The sequence below is a fragment of the Sceloporus undulatus genome, chromosome 10 (genome assembly GCF_019175285.1).
Source record: "Sceloporus undulatus isolate JIND9_A2432 ecotype Alabama chromosome 10, SceUnd_v1.1, whole genome shotgun sequence".
Classification (NCBI taxonomy): Eukaryota; Metazoa; Chordata; class Lepidosauria; order Squamata; family Phrynosomatidae; genus Sceloporus; species Sceloporus undulatus.
The window spans coordinates 11,975,813-11,993,020 of NC_056531.1; the positions used below are offsets into that span (position 1 = coordinate 11,975,813).

At 40.9% G+C, this 17,208-nt stretch overlaps 1 protein-coding gene across 7 annotated transcripts in view; it reads left to right on the plus strand.

The window, feature by feature from the left end:
• The window catches only part of CLTCL1 (clathrin heavy chain like 1), a 61,935-nt gene that overhangs the window by 2,836 nt on the left and 41,891 nt on the right, over positions 1-17,208 (plus strand). For 5 of the 7 annotated variants that reach the window (XM_042441737.1, XM_042441735.1, XM_042441731.1 and 2 more), the window contains exons 2-7: positions 6,562-6,769; positions 7,358-7,360; positions 13,141-13,409; positions 13,720-13,881; positions 14,549-14,662; positions 16,980-17,153. In XM_042441737.1, the coding sequence (XP_042297671.1) occupies positions 6,562-6,769; positions 7,358-7,360; positions 13,141-13,409; positions 13,720-13,881; positions 14,549-14,662; positions 16,980-17,153 (930 nt within the window). The remainder of the gene's footprint in view (positions 1-6,561; positions 6,770-7,357; positions 7,361-13,140; positions 13,410-13,719; positions 13,882-14,548; positions 14,663-16,979; positions 17,154-17,208) is intronic. The other 2 variants (XM_042441732.1, XM_042441734.1) reach the window with 1 other exon arrangement.

Consider the following 17,208-nt stretch of genomic DNA (forward strand, 5'->3'; position numbering starts at 1 on the left):
TTAGGTCAAAGGCATCCATTTCCAAGTCTAATCAGACGTTTTTTGGCTCTGTCGCTCTGTTTTAAATTTGACATTCCTAGCTAGTGTATTGTTGAAATATCTTTTCCTGCCCTTAAGACGATTACAAATTGGTCTAAGTGCTTCACGCTTCCTGGATGCCATTTGTGACAGACTTAAAACAACACTTGAAGCAGTGGACTGGCGCTGGTTTGGGAGCCATTGGCTGCCAGTCTGGGGCAGTTTTCCAGGAGGGAATGAAACAGTTGTAGCCAATGGGAAGAAATGAGGTGCCAGTCCCTGGCAGATTAAGAAAAAAAAATGCCGTCTCCCATATCCGATAGCCAGAACTGCCTTCACCAGTGCCCTCTGGATCATTTGGATTACAGTTCCCATTAGCTCCAATGTGGCCAATGGGCAAGAAGGGTGGGAGTTGTATTTCAAAACAGCTGAAGGGTACCAAGTTGATGAAGGGGTTTGTCTTGTAGTTGAGTGATAGTAGCAACAACACTTCCATTCTCAAAATGTGGTTACACATATAGGGAATATGTGTATGACTGAGAATATGTTAGTTATAGCATGTAGCATAATCCTGTGTGTGTTGACTCAGAAATAAGTTCCCACTGCATAGGGTTATAGCCTTCACATCCCAACCTTTGTCGTCTATCTAACTTGGGTTCCCTAGATGCGTCAGCCACATTCAGTTAGTGTCTTTCGGTTCTGTTAGACCAGGGTAGGCAAAGGGCACCTTTCCAAATGTGGGTGAACTGCAACTCCCAGCACCCCTCACCATTGGCAATGGTGGCTAGGGCTGTTGGGAGCTGCAGGCCAGCGACACCTGGAGGTCTGTATTTTGCCCACCCTTTTGTTAGGCTTTCCAGTGGATGGCTGAACACAAAACACAAATCATTCTAAGCCATCGCCCCACCCTCCTGGGGATGATGGGGGGTTTTCCTGCTATAAGCAGAAAATGTAAACTGCAGAAATGCAATTGTTTTGAATAGGAATGTTTATGCATTTAAAAACGGACTTTCACCACTGTAAACAAACTGGACGTTATGTCGGCATTGTGCAGAGACTGCATTGCAGTTAGAGAAGCAAAGGCCCAGAAATAAATGGGAACAATTTGGGAGGAAATGTTTTCCCCTAAAGCCTCTTTTTCTGGAAAAATGGAAGAAATGTATTGTGGAATACTTTAGTGTAGAATGATGAATAAAATATTTAAGATGAGGTATATTCATGTACTTACTTCACTCTCCACATGGTTTCTAAAAACTGTATGGCATTTTTGTAAAACTTCCGTACAGTATCTCCCATCTTTGTATTGTAATTCCTGGCCTTGATTTCCTTTTCTTGTCCTTTTTATGGGAACAAGTGCTTTCGGTCTGTCTGGCACTATGAAGGACATCAGGAGACAAGATCATTTCCTTTGTTTGCTAATGTTGATTTGTGTTTTGCCTGAACTTCATAAAATTGGTAAAAGCAAAAAGGTTCAGCTCTTCCTTACCATTCGGGGCCATGCAGCTCAATTTGTAACAATAATATTTTAAAGAGTAAATTCAATTTGTAATTTCTTCCTGAACAAACTTTACCTTTAATGTATAAAATGGGATACTTTTACTCCAAGCCAAGTTTTACATAGTGCTGTTGCCGAAGTAACAAAGTGACTTTCAGTGTGTCAAGGGTGCTAATGCTTCATTTTTTTCTTGAAATGCCTATTTCCCAAAATATACTGGAAAAACTGTTTTCACATAGCTTCAGCATTTCCAGAAATTTTACATTTTGTTTGCTGTATAAAGGCAAAGTATTCTATGATTCTATGAAAGAGTTGCAGCTGTGTACAGAATGTGGAAATACTGATGCTGCTGTGTATTTATTTATTCATTTATTAGGTATTTAATTTATATCCCACCTTTCTCCTAGCACAGGACTAAATGGCAGTTTACAACCTAGATTAAAACGAAGTATAGATAAAGCCTATTAATAAAAATGTATTTTAAACCCTATTAAATAAGCAATCCTACTAAAAATATTTGCCACATACTCTGCATATTATAGATGAATATATAGTCCGCTTTTGCAGTGTACTCCACTAGCTAGACTTAAATTTAGGGGGTTATATTTTTAGAGGGTATAAGACTGACAGATCTGTGCATCAGTAAAGTATCTGATTGTAAGTACATATATCTTTGTCTTCTGTAGGGTGGAGATATTGATGATGATGGACATGCAGGCATATCGGTCATTGGTGCCCTTTTTTGGCTGGGTGGGGAGATGGCACCGAATGCCATCCCCATCAGGAGATAAAAACTGCCCTGCTGACTCCAGAGTAGTTTTTGCTGCTGTCTGTCCTCTTCTCTCAAATCATTGCAGCCTTTCCTCTACTGTCATGCCACTGCCACCTCTTCTTCCTCAATTGACGTAGTTATGCCAGCAAATACGATTTTGCGCAATGAGCTTAGCTTTCGAAGCAGTATACTGAACGCTAATGGTATTATACTAGCTGTTGTCTGGGACAGTTTCCTAGAAGATGGTGTTAAAGTCAACTGACCCAGCTTTAGTTGCAACCGCTAATAAAGTAATCCATTCTGTCATAGTGATGGTAGACCTGTCTTCGCTGAAAGCTAGATCTTAGACCCATTATGAAGTACTTGAGTTCATGTTTGTTCTGTGAGAGAAGCCACATTAATGATAGTTTGTTGATATAGCTCTTAACTGTTTGGAAGCAAATTGCAGTGGATTGTATGGATGCAATAGTTAAAAGAGTGCCCATATCCTGATAAAAACAGTCTGCAGTCAAGAAATTGGAAGGAGGGAGGGCTGGGAAGGGCAGCCATGAAAGAAATGGACAGGATCACAAAGTCTACAGATGTAACCCTGAACACTAAATTGAGGATCATCCATCCCCTTGTATTCCCCATGCCAGTGTATGGATGTGAGAGCTGGACAGTGAAAAAAGCCGATAGAAAGAAAATTGGAAAATCTGGTTGCCTGGTTAAATGTCAGCACCTACAATTTCTCATCCATTAGGATTTGTTTTTAAGAGTCAGGCATGAATAGTAACTTGGCTGTCCACTGGCATCTAGATACACTTGGGGTTTTGATGTTTCGGTTGCCTGCCTGCAAGATTTTGTTTAAATGTTTTGAAGGCCACACACATGTATTTTCTTAACACAAGAACCACAAAGCATTTAGGCATTTAAATCTGTCAAGAGAACCCGAATTGACAGAATAATTTCTTCAGAGAGTGCAGTCATGTATGAAAGTTCAAGAAACAGTGCTGAGAATTTGAGAACGGCATCCTCAATATTATTCCAGCTAATTGTGTGGAAATAAATTGCTATCCAGCGCTTCAAAGTTTAGGGCAATGGTCTTGAAATACTAGCTCGGGAATAGTTGGACAACCTCCTGTAATCTGGGAATTCCCTTGAGATGAGTTAGCATGTAACACTGAAGCCTGGCTTCCCATTGTGTGACCAAGCCCAAGCAAAGAATCAGATGTGCACACACCCTTCTCTCATGGGGCGAGGTAGGAGGAGAGCTTTGACAGTTGAGTTTCATTTTTAAAGACTTCAGAACTCTTGGTACATACGTTTTAATGTTGCCTGAGAACCAGCATTCTGTTTTGGTTTAGATGTAGAAATATCCTACCTGCTAAAAGTGTAATATGGGCTATGATCAGTAATAAGAGTGGCAAGCATAAAACTAATCTTGAGCTGGCTCTGCAATTGAAGGGGCTAGGCAAAGCTGGTTGGGCTCTTCAAGCACAGAGGCCTGAGTAAAACTGCAGCTCTTTGTGAGCCAGTACTACTTGGAAAACATTGTACAGACACCAGCAGCCTACAACATGGGGCATAGCAGCTTGCCAGCCAGAGCCTTTCCCTTTTCTAAATTTATTGCTTAATGGAAAAGCTCTGCCATACTCTTCATTTACTGGTGCGCTGTTTTTAGTTGTTGAAAACCTTGGGCAAAAGATTGATGAGTAAGGTTTTAAAAGCAAGTGAGCAAACCTTGACATGGTCAGATTGTAGGAGGGAGAAATGTGAAAACATTTACAGCTCTGTCGTAGGAATTCATAATAATTAGACTTTTCCTCGTTTCTCTTGGGGTTACTTGACCTTTTTCTCTGTTTGTCAGGAAGTCGAGTATTGGCATAAGGGAGCTGTCTAACTAGGGGAAAGCTTCCTTCAAAATGGGAGAGTCATAAAGGGACCAACCCAGCATGGTCCATTTTTCATCCTTCTAAAAACAATTTATAGAGCTTTTCTATTCATGGTTTTGGCAAGGGTGGTAGGCATTTTTATTTCTCCTGCTGAAGAAGGAATGCCAGATACTTCAGCCCTTTTATATTTGTGGATCTGGGAAACAGGAGCCCACTCCCAATTTGGGTAGGAGTTTGCTACTCTGAGTAGGGCCTGTTGCCTTCGTTCAGCCAGATTGTGACTATGTTAAATTGAAAAACGAAGAACCTTGGACTATTTTGTGGGTAGGTCTTCAAAACGATATAAAACTATGCCTGATAAACTTAAAGGCACACTCTGTTAACAGTGTTTAAACTGTGCTATCTTTTTATACAGCAGGGAATCTAAATGCCTAAACAAAGCATTCTTCCATTTTTTCCATGCTCTGTTCTGAATAGTACCCAGGGTGAACCACTGGTCTTCTGAACTGTCGAAGAGGGGTTATAACATTCCTTTAAGCTGCTATTTTTATGCCTGTTACAAAGCATTTCCATCTATGTCTCCTGAGAACAGTCTGTAACTGCAATGAACAGAGCCTATTGATGTTAGAATGGAACATTGCCATAACTGAATGGTGCAGAAATATGGCAAGTGGTAACCTCATATTGCTCACTATTCCATAACACAACTTGCAAGATTTTTTCCTTTTCTCCCAGTCCCACTTTCCTTTTTCTCTCCCAGATTATTAAGAACATACAGTATTAAAAATCTAGTTCTTAGATTGCAACCAAAATGCAAAACTTTGCAAGCCTAAACTCCCTTCTCCCCTTTCCATGCAGTGTGGTAGAAAAGCTTGTACAATTATTTAATGCAGTGCTTCTCAAATACTACAACTGGCATCCCTTTGAGTGGTTGGTTTTCCTGACTTTGAATGTATTATCTGCTGGAGAATTGCCTTCCAGTAGGATATAATGCACATTTGTGAGATGTCCTGGATTCTCTTTTTCCTTTTAGGTGGGTTTCTATGGGGCTGATTTTCCTATAGAGCTCATAGGCTACCTTAAGACATGTCTGTTTGGATTTCTGACAGTAACTGAAGGAAGGAACATCCACCGCTCATCCAGTTTGCTGCACTGATCTTAAAATCTGGCTTGCTAAAATAAGATGGGCAGTAGCATTAAACTTTCCATGGTGTGGAGACGGGCTTGCTTTATTTTTCCATTAATGCAGAATAACTGTTTGTTGCTATTTATGGCAGAGAATGCAGCAAAGTAAATGCTGAAATAATAAATGTTGGGACAATTAACTCAATTGCTCCGGTATGTACCTTTGCGAAAGCTTTTCTTTAGAAAGGGCTTCATGGTCTTTAGATTTGTAGATTTCTACAAAGGAATTTGAAAAATAAAACAATTGCTAATACCTAAACTAAGCTAGAAATGTGGTACCCTACAGAACAACAACAAAAAGATCCTATTAACAGAAAATTATACCTATTTAGCATGGTATATATTAAACAAGAGAGACTGCAATGGTTTGAGTGTTGGACTGTGATTCTGGAGAACAGGATTCAAATTGCTGCTTGGCCATGAAACACACTGGGTCACATTGGACAGGTCACACTTTCTCAGCCTCAGAGTATGGCAATGGCAAACCCTCTCTGAAGAAACTTGCCAAGAAAACCCCATTATAGGTTCTCCTTAGAGTTCCCATGAATCAGAAACAACTCAAAGTCAGACAGCAAAAGCAAATATTAAGCAAAAAAGACAGTTATTGGAGGCTGATACCACGTGATGTAGTTTTGGGACATTGTGGAAGAAATTCTTTTTCAGTATCGCAGTCTTTTAATTCAGGCATCTGAGTCTATCAAAGTTTATGCTATAATCGTCTTTCACTCTGAAAGGTGCTGGAGGATTCTTTTGTAACTTTTTATGCTGATACAGATTAACACATTGAAGTCTTGTTGTCAGTTGTACGCTGTTTAGATATTTACAGTTGGAGCACTGTTTGGGTGGGATGGGGGGACCACCAGCTCTGAGTGACTGAATCTTTCCGACTAGGTTGCAAACAGTCACAATATCCTCAGAGAAGCTGAAATCAAGTCTAAATGTTTGTTGAAAAGTACTAATGAAGTTAGAGTTGAGTGGAATAAGGAGACAGGTGGTTCTTTGCAAATGAACCAGTGTATGAATATGTATTTTATAGAAATAAACTTCTCTAATTGTATATCCTATGTACCTCCCCTTCCTGAAGTTAAGTGGCCAATAATCTTGTGATCAAAAGACCTTTCTCCTGAATAGTTAGGAAAGTCCTTGTCTCTTTTTATTCTTAAAGTTGCGATAAAGTAACAGTCAAACTAACTGGTGTTTTCTTCCCCACTCCTTAGCTCCAAAATCTCGGAATTAATCCAGCGAATATTGGATTCAGTACCTTAACGATGGAGTCTGACAAGTTCATATGTATCAGAGAAAAAGTGGGCGAGCAAGCACAAGTTGTGATTATAGACATGAGTGACCCAACAACTCCTATCCGGCGCCCAATCTCTGCAGAAAGTGCCATCATGAACCCTGCCTCTAAAGTAATTGCTCTGAAAGGTAAGTTGGCTGTCCTGCATTCACCTGGAATCGTGCAGCAATGTAACAGGAATGTCTTGGTTTTGCTTTGAACTGGAATGAAGGTTTGAGAACTGTTGTAAAATTAGGAGGTGGCTGGGATAGTGTAAAATTATAGAATTAAGTTGTACTAGGAAGGAAGTGGTTTGGCAGTGGTATGCTTAATGTAGGGTTTGTCAGAGTAAACTATTGAAAATTAATCTTAAAATTACACTGTGCTGCAAAACTGGTATTTTCAGGCCTGAAGAAAATTCTTAGGCGCCGCCAGTTCCAAGATTGAATGCCTTTTCCAGGCAAATGTTTAGCAGCAGTGATTTCCCAGCTTTTAAGTGTAACAATTGGATTTATTTTAGAAACAGGCTGTACCTTGTAAGTAAAACTCTGATAAATAAAACTTGGGCTCTCTTGCAAGTATGGCTTTAAGCTTCTTCTGTGGCTTGCTTGTCTTTGAGGTGCCTTATCATACAAAAATGTCCCTTTTACAAGTCAATGCAAAGACTTTTTAAATATAAAATAGTTTCACTGTCACTGACTGTGTACTTTTCTTCCTGCATTCTTGTCTTAAAACAGATGGTGAGTTAACTTTGTCCTGACACACTTCATGTTTAATAGTTTGGAATGGTCTCATCTCATAAAAAGTACTGAATTCTCTTTAAAAAAAAAAGAAAGAAAGAAAGGAGGAGAGGAAAAAAAAGAAAAGAAAGAAAGCAATTTGGCACATAGCTGTAGAGTTAATTGGGATGTAGATGATGCAACTTGAATTTAGAGAAAATTCTTATTGTTCATGACTTGATGGTTATAACTGTACTAAGAGATGGCCCTACCCAGTCCCGTCATAGTACAGTAAACGTGCCAAAACTCAAGTCACAATACTTTTATGAGAGACCTCTGCTAGCATGGTGTCTTGTGTGCTAGTCACTGATTTAATCCTAAATGTGGTACTTGGTCCCAAAAGTCCATGGCAATATTCACAGGGGTCCACGATGCTATTATTCATATTGAACTTGTATTGGGTATCTTGGAACAACAAATGAATGCATGTGGACAGCTGGCACTTAGCCTCTCCAAACTTGCTAAAAACATAACCTGGTGGTAGTTGCAGGCTGTGAATATGAAACATGGGGTGAATAACTTTGGTTATTTTGTCTTATGAATCAATACCTACATAATGTTTAAATTCTAATTATCTTGGGCCCCTGTGCATCAAGCTATTGGCCAGGAAAACTAATATTTAGTGATAATCCTGGGCAAAACTCTTATCTAATGCACTATTCCATTGTTATGCATTAAATACTAGTCTCAGAGATGCAAGTGACTTAGAGACATAACTTAAGGTCTCCCCCGCTCATTGTGTTATGGATTCATATAACACTACGATATGCTTTCTTGCTTGCCTTAAAAGTCCAGCTGGACAGACCTCACCATATCTCTCTGAGATACAGGTATTCAGCAAGAGGGCTGTAGCTTGCACAAAAATGCTAGAAATGCACTCCAAATGTTCATTGCAGACAGGAGTTTGGTGGTTGCAAAAACTCAGCATATTATGTCTTCCTTGAAATTCTCATTTTGAGGATGGGCCCTGAAATATGATCTCCCTCCTTCAGAAAGGAAATGCATCTCTACACGGTGATAAGAGTATGGTGTGTGTATTCAAATTGCATTTCTGAATTGCATGTGGCATTCCCACGGTGGCCAAAACACATTGTTGTCCTTGTATCTATGTATCCTGTGTTGTTCTGTACCACGAGAAAGCCTGCAGTATCCGTGTTGAACAGAATGGGGGAATGCAGCACTTGTTGGGAGACATTTCCATACGCACAGCATGGGAATGCAAAAAGGCAATTTCATGCCCTACTCTTGCACAGATGTAAAATGTTCAAAGCCCTTGAGTGGGGGATGTATTCTGGCCTGCAGTTACTAAGTCACCTGAACAGAGAACAGATGTCTGCCTTTTCAAGATAAGCAACATAATTCAATTGTGTAATTCTTGCTGCTTTGTGCTAATCCTTTTCTGGGAAGCGTCCTTGGTGGGACAGCAAAAGCTGGGATGAAATTGTTGCATATTGCTCTTTCCCCAAATTCTGTTGGAGTGCTCTGGTCCTTAACACCTTAACATGAGTCCTCTTCTTAGGACTCCTCTGCTCCTTGCATGTTCCCCCTGTGACAATAAATCCAGACCAACTGATTGAAGAAGTGACAGCTAGAATCCTGGGTCTGAGTTGTGAGGGATAAAGGTTTCTTGTATCTTGTGGTCTACAGTCTACCCCTATGTATGCATGTACATTCTGCAGCTGAGAGCAACACCTCATGGATTTGAAGTGGGTTCTCACCAGTAAAAGGTGGTGTAATAATCTAGCTTGTAAGGTTCCACAGGACTCTGTCTTTTTGGGGTGGGCAAGAGAGCAACATATCTACCCCTTGGAAGTTTGAAGTAACCACAGCATTTACATGCCAAGCTCATTGGCATACCTTGAGAGAGCCAAGTGCTTGCTGTACTTAGATTTCTGGGAGGGGGTGACATTTAAATGTGATGTTAACATTGTTTCTGTGCTATTAGACTTTTTCATGACATTGGGCCCAAACAGACAGGCAAAAATAAAGCTGCTTGGGGTCACTTTGGAGGCATGCTGTTTAAATGACACACGCATCTTAAGAGGCCAGAAGCTGTGCCAAAGCTGCACTCTAGTCCTTAGGACTGGAGCGTGGCTTTGGCACAGCTTCTGTCCTCTTAGGACTCATGCAGCATTGAAACAGCATACCTGCAAAGTGACCCGAAGCAGCTTTATTTTGGCCTGTCTGTTCGGGCCCATTGTTACCATAAATAAGGCCTTCTTTAAGGTGGGAGTTTGCCTAGCAGGCCATGTATCTCTTTGAAGATTCTGACAAGGAAAATAAGTCTTTAAAAACAGTATAACATTAAGTGTAAGCTAAGGAAACAATGTGCTAGTACATAGAAAAACAAAAAGCTAATTGCAGGGTCCAGTGTAACTTGGTACAGTTAGTCAGAAGTAAAGGATGAGGATTTAGGCTTTTTAGGGCTGTTGCACAGAGGTGTGTTTAGCTGCAAAAAAACAAAGAAACCCTAAGACTCATGGATTTAGGGCAATGGCTCTTCATTTCAGGAGAACCTACTAGACAGCACTTGAATTCTGTCAGCCTCGGTCTGACTCCCCTACAGTTTCTTGTCAGATCAGAAGCCCATTCCTGTGTACCTATGCTAACAGTAGGAAAAAGGGCAGTTGAAAGATAAAGGCCTCCCTTGTAACTGAAGGCATTGATCATAAGGACATGGAGGCAGCTGCAGTTGCTTTTTCAGCTTTGAAAAGAAGCTTCTCCTTGGTCTTTCTATCCTGTATGAAGTCATCCTGCTTGGCAGCCACAGGTTTCTTCTGTCTCCGATCTTAGCATATTTCTTTCTTTGCCCTCAGAAAGAAACAGAGTTTCATTTCTCTGCCTGCCTCTCTTCCATATCCATGCTATTTCTCTCTTCCCACTCCAGTCATGGCTATTTACTTTTTGGAGAAAAGCAGTAGTAATGTGGCCTAATTCCAGATGGAGATAGTTCATCTTGGCTTTACAGGCCTGGATGCCTTTAGAGGTCCGCAGACGAAACGGCAATTTGGGAAAAAGCAGCTAAAATATGAAAAGAGAATGTATATATGTAATATAGGCCCGTTCCACATGGGCGGAAAGTATGTGCATGGCATGTACTAGGGTTAGAAAGGGCTGTCCTTTCCGGACGCCCCTAACCCTAATACGCGCCAAGTGTGTACAAAATGGCAGCACCCGTTCTACATGGGTGCCGCCATTTTGACGTAGCGGACGCTTAGCATCTGCATGTCTCGGCGCCATTATGACGCCGCAAGTGCGCCATTGGCTCCTTGCAGCGTCATAAGGGCACCGCAAGAAGAAGCTGCATTTTGCAGCTTCTTTTTTGTTGTGTGGAGGAGTTGCGCGGTTTGGCCGCTGGGGCTCCTCCGCGCAGCAAATGATGGCGCCGGCAGACTGCCCTTTTTGGGCGGTCTGTAAAGCGCCACAATTTGATTGAAAATTGCACATTTCTGTTTGAGCCCTATGAGCAATTGACCTGCTTTGGAGCTTGTACTCACAAATTACACTGTGAAAATTGCATTAAAAAGTTGTTCTTGAACATAGCTGTTAATTTTCTGTTGGGTTGTATAGTGTCATCAGCCCCGGTCTCAAAAGCGTCTGCTCAAGGTATTTAGCTTAAGATTGCAGCAAATGGAATCAGGAGAGTATTTTCCAGCTGTAAAATGTATGTGTGTGGCAGGTGGGGGGAATGCTATAAATAAAATAAAACTACTGGTATCAAGGCAATTCTGAGGGAACGGAAAGCTTCTGTACTTCAGCCTTCTGTTCTCATAGCGTCCAACCAGTTGCCTCTGAGAAGCCTGCAAGCTGAACATTACAATAGCATCTTCCCTAGCAACTGGTATTAAGAGTAATATATATCTGTCATGATGAGTAGTCATTGATAGATTTATTCTCTTAAGTTAGTTTGGAGCAGAAAGGAGCAAGCTAGGTCACGCACAGCATTTTGGTTATACTTTCAAGAAGGAGATGTTAAGCAAAATTTTAGCACCTCGCAGGTTGGAAAGAAAACTGTCTAATGTCAAGCTTCTTAAAATCCTGTCTATGGCATATTACCATACCTCTTGCTCCTTAGATGCCTTGCGGTGTAGCAGTAGCAGTATCTTTAGAATGGTCAGTAGAAGGTAGACTTTCTTGGGAAAGAAAGTCTACCTTTCTTTTTACCGTATGAAGGCTTGTCTTGCGAATGTCACAGGGCTAAATTTTTAAGGGACCATTCACGACAGGATAATTTATGGGGTTCAGTCTTTTCGGTTAAAAATGATGTATTGCTGTGTCCTTCCTACCTGAATGAAAAAGAAGAGGATTACAAGCAGGCCTGTTTCACAGCAGCATTAAAAGTAAGATTCTGATAAGAGCAATAAGGCCAATGATTTTGCAAGAATATGCAGCATTGTGGTTTTCCTGAACAGCTGAGTTGTTTAAAAATCTGCTTCTGTTTTTGAAGCTAATAGGAAGAAGTATTGATGCACAGTAGGTGAGGATTTGAAGCAAAATGTGGGAGACAGACCCTGCTCCCCACTACCTGTGCACATTCCTTGCCATGTTGGGCTGCCTTCAGAGTCGAATATAAACTTGAAATATTTCAGGGCAAAAAGTGTAGAGTCATATTGTAGAGGGCCAAAATTACGGATTTTGATATGACCTATGGATAAGTTAAGGGGAAAACATTGGGGCTCCGCTGTGGCTTCTTCAGCATTTCTCTGCCATGGTGGGCAGAGGTCACTTCTCTGTTGTGGTGGGGAAGCACCAAAGAACCGCTGTCACTGCCATTTTTCTTCCCAGGCTTTGCAAAAGACTGCCAAAGGCAGGAGAGGGGCTCAGTGCTTTTTAGGTTCTCCTGGGACAGACTACCTTATAGAAAGCACTGACCCTCCTCCATCTCCTACCTTAAAGAAAGCACTGACCACCATCACCATCCAATGCTTGCCCTTCTGTGGCGGGGAAATGCCAAAAAGGGGCCACCATTTTTTTGAGGAGGCATTACAAAAGGACAGAAGCACTACTGTGGCAGACCAAGGTACCAAATTGACCTGTGTATAAATCAACCCTAGTTTTTGGGTTGGTTTTTTTGGCATGCATTTTTCGACTTATGCATGAGTATAAATCACACGTTGGGACAGTGTACTTTGTGAAGCTTCATATCGCTCTTGTCTGCTCCAGCTGCTCTGTGCTGTAAACAGCAATATCCCACCTGTTCCCTCCTTTTTCCTAAAGGGGCTTTTTCCTTGAAAGGCAGGAAGCGAACCACAGGGATTAGCAAATGGCTTTTATGTCCTGTGAGAACAATGCTGCCCTTGGCTTTACTTTCTTGAATTCTAAGTAAGGCTGCGCATACTTGGTGTTTAAGCCATCAGTGCTTCATGCCCTAGCATCCTGCTTCTAAGTCAATTGAAATAGATGGGACTGGATAAAGTACTTCTCTGTTAGACTGGCAAGGTTTGTCCTCAGTCATTTATACTCCACTTCCGGTGTTCTAAATCATGCCAGATCTACACACAAAGCAGAGAGGTAGTAAAATGAACTGTACCACTTCAGCTGGGACAGTATTCAAAAACATGCTGAATTGGCACTGTATATCCCCTTTTCTGGTGTCTTATTTTTCTGCATATGTATTTGAGGCCAATTGTAACCCTAGAAACTATTCTAAAAAACCCTGTTCTATAAGATGAGAAGAGATGAGTATAGCTTAATATTTTGGAGGTCTGTGATTCTCTTTGTCTTTCTATCTTGTATACCAGCGGGGAAAACACTCCAGATTTTTAACATTGAGATGAAAAGTAAAATGAAAGCACACACAATGGCTGAGGAGGTCATCTTTTGGAAATGGATATCTGTAAATACAGTTGCCTTAGTGACAGAGACAGCCGTTTATCACTGGAGTATGGAAGGAGACTCTCTGCCACAAAAGATGTTTGACAGACACGCCAGTCTTGCAGGTTGCCAAATCATCAACTACAGAACAGATGAAAATCAAAAGTGGTTGCTTCTCATAGGAATCTCTGCCCAGGTAAGGAAAGCCACAAAGGGGTGCAAGTATCAGAGTCTTGAAACATTCTCTGGTGAAGAAATCTGGAGATAAAATGTTTTCAGTCCCAGTTGACAAGTGATGTTACTGTTCACTGAACATATGGTGAACTAGTAAACTGTGGCTTGGATCTGAATTTGTCATGTCATGTTAGTAGTTGGAGTCTTTTATGATAGACAGCAGGATAAAGGGCATGGAATGAATAAGGGGAATACGAATTGTTGATGTTCACAGCATAGATGAAGCTGTTAATCATCCTAGCTATTGAGTCATCATATGTTTGCTTCATTAGCAAAACCGTGTGGTTGGTGCTATGCAGTTATATTCAGTGGATCGAAAAGTTTCACAACCTATAGAAGGACACGCAGCAGCCTTTGCAGAATTCAAGATAGAAGGAAATGCCAAGCCATCCACTCTCTTCTGTTTTGCTGTACGCAGCCCTGCAGGAGGCAAGGTAAAAAACCTTATATTGATCCCTTGGAGTCAGAGTAGCTGCAGGCAAAGTCATGAGACAAAAACCAAAGGACTAAAAGGTTTTCAGAGGTTTTCTACCAGTGTAGTTAAATGATGGATGCTCTCCTATAAAATAGCAAAAAGAAGCTTTTCCTATGTTTAGAGGCTAGGGTTAGTAACCTGGTGGTGATTCTGTATCTTTTCCCAATACGTCTTGACAAATACTGAGAGTGAGAATATTGGGTAGTATCTGGCACTGGACTTTTGCTGATGGATCAGTTGAATCAGATGGATATGGGAGAAACCATTTCCCTTCCTACTGCATCCCTCTCTGCCTTCCCAAAACTGGCTTTGATCTCACTTGGACAATGTGGATTTCTGCTCGGCAGGAGGAAGATGTCTGCCAGTGCAGTTTGGACATAGGCCTTAAACGTAGGCATTCAGACTCCAGTGAACATGGCCTGATCTGCAGTCTCTTTACAAACTCAGGCTATGGAACACTTGGGTAGACTATTTGAAAAATTAAGTTTTTGATTAAACCATTTTCTAGTTTACAGAAATCCACACCATCCTTTGGAATGGTTGTCTTTTTAAGTACAGTAATTTCCAATTAGAGTAAGCTTTTCTATTCATACTAAACAATTGATTATAATTCTGTCTCTTCTCAGCTGCATATCATTGAAGTGGGTCAGCCTGCAGCTGGAAACCAGCCCTTTGTCAAGAAAGCAGTTGATGTGTTTTTTCCTCCTGAGGCTCAAACCGATTTCCCAGTAGCAATGCAGGTAATTTCACAGGGGTGTATTCACACATCTGTTGATTTGGTCAGATTCTATCAATTGCAATAGTACTGCACAACCTCTAGCTTTTTGCAAACTGTCACAGGTAGATACCAGATATATGGCATTCCAAAATACTGCATGAGTATGCAGATTTGCTTAAAATGATCCAGAATTGAGTGGATGAGTTTCAGAACTGAGGTATAATTTGCATGAACTAGGTTATTATTCAAAGATGTGTAGCTAAGAGACACAGATCCCTTTAGGCATAAAGGTCCCACATGACAGGCTACTCTGGAACCAAAGGGACATCCAGAAGCAGTACAGATATCACTTGGAGGCAGAGGAGGTTTGAAGAAAGCTTGAACCCCAGTAGACATGCCCAAACCCTAAGGGGAAAACAGAGTGGAACTCCTCCTCTTTAGCTAAAGGCTCTCTCTGGTTTCTTATGAGAATGCTGGCAATGATGTGAATATGAGCAAGACAAATGTTTACATTTTACTATGGAATGCTGGAACAGATGAGACCCCTTGAGGGCTCAGCATAGCAAATGTGGTGGTTACAACAGGGAATGCAGGTCAATGTATTGCTGTGGTAGCAGTGACTTGATATCATAGAATCATAGAGTTGGAAGAGACCACAAGGGCCATCCAGTCCAACCCCCTGCCATGCAGGTAATCTAAATCAAAGCATTGTGAAGTACACTGCTTTTATCTTATTTGCAGTGTTCGTATACCACTTGATACAGTAAAATCTGACTAGTTTTCATTAAAATGTGCACCTTAATAACATAGGAAAGAATATGAAAGAATTCAAAAACAAATTAAAAATCTTAAATGCAACAATACAAAAGCACAGTTGTCATATTCAGCTGAGGAAGGCCTGTGGAAACAAATATGCCATTTTTCATTTATAAACATGAGTTGGAATAATGCTGGGTAGGTTGGTAGCTGAAAAATACATTGACAAGGCAGAAGAGAGATCAGCACCCAGCACAAGTGAGCAGGAGAGGAAGGTCTTTTTCACTGTTTGGGAGTGCCCAGCATGCTTCACCCAACACCTTGAGGGGCAAAAATTGTTCCTGGAATACTTCAAGAAGGCATTTATCTCAGAAATCATTCTTCTGCATGCAAAACTCTTTGTCTCAGGAGCAAGCTTTGTATTGAATTATTTGAATGGACCATGGTCTAGTGTTCCTGAAGAGGGAGCAGGCTAAAATGTATTGGACATTTTGTATGCCACAAAATATTTTCTATTCAGAGGTTCTGGCAGCATTTTAAGTCTTTGTGTTTCTTCTGATCACCTGAAAAGCACATTGTACCATGTCAAACTGTATTCACTAGACTAACTGGGCTGTGCATGCTGGGTTGTACAATGTTGTGCTAATAAACTGTTTATAGAGAGTGGTATAACAAGATCTGAGGAACAATAAGATTTCACTCCAGTTGAACAGATTGCTACTGGCCAGGACTTGTACTGAAAATCTAAGTACTAGTATTGAGATAGGATCCAGCTTTTTGAACCAATAAGTTTTTAAGAGTGTTCATTGGCACTGAAGAACTGGCACGGTATAGTGACTGTTGCTGTTTGAAAGCACATTCTGTTACACTGTCCTCTAGATTGTAATGGCCTTTGGCTAAATGCGTAAGGATGACTGACTGAGTACAGTGTCCAACAACACACACTGCAAGACAAGCCATGAGCAATCCACTTTTGTTTGTGCAAGTCACCCGTCTCCCTCTGCCATGACAAACACTGAACAGATTTGTCAGGATTGTTCCTGGAACGCTTAAGTGTTAGCAATATCAGCGTCAAAAAAGCTTTGTATAAAAAGAACGTCAATTGAGTGGAGTTCTTCTATATTCTTTGCATTAGATTTGTATGGTAACTGAAAAATGGATTAGGGCTGGAAAATAGTGATTTGCCAAGGCCATAAATCCTTTTGTAGCTAAAGGCCACTGAAACCTTTTATGAGCAGGATGAGTGTCAGCTTTTGAAAACTTTTAGTGTTCTTGAATCAGGCATAAAAACATTGTGCTGCTATAAAAAATTAAATTTGCTCTTTTGTTTGAAGTGTAAGAGATGGGTGAAATAGTCCAGTTGTACCATGCATTGAATCCTTGCTGCCATGCTATAGGGCAGAAGTGGGAACTGTAACTCTCCAGATGTTGCTGGAATGTAGCTCTCAACAGTCTGCAAAATGCCAGCCTCTGCTGTAGGGTTGGGCTGCACCCCCAAAAAGATATTTTAGAAACTAGTGAACAGCTTTTGAACTGTTCGGCTTTAACAGGTTAACCTTGTCCTCTTTTTTTGTGTTTGATAGATTGGAACAAAGCATGGTGTTATCTATCTGATCACAAAATATGGATACATTCACATGTATGACTTGGAGTCTGGAGTCTGCATCTACATGAACCGTATTAGTGCAGACACCATCTTTGTGACTGCACCTCATGAACCTACGTCTGGTATAATTGGAGTAAATAAAAAAGGGCAGGTAAGATGGATGCCTAAAACATCTGCGTTAAAGGTCTAGGTTAATAAGCCTTTGC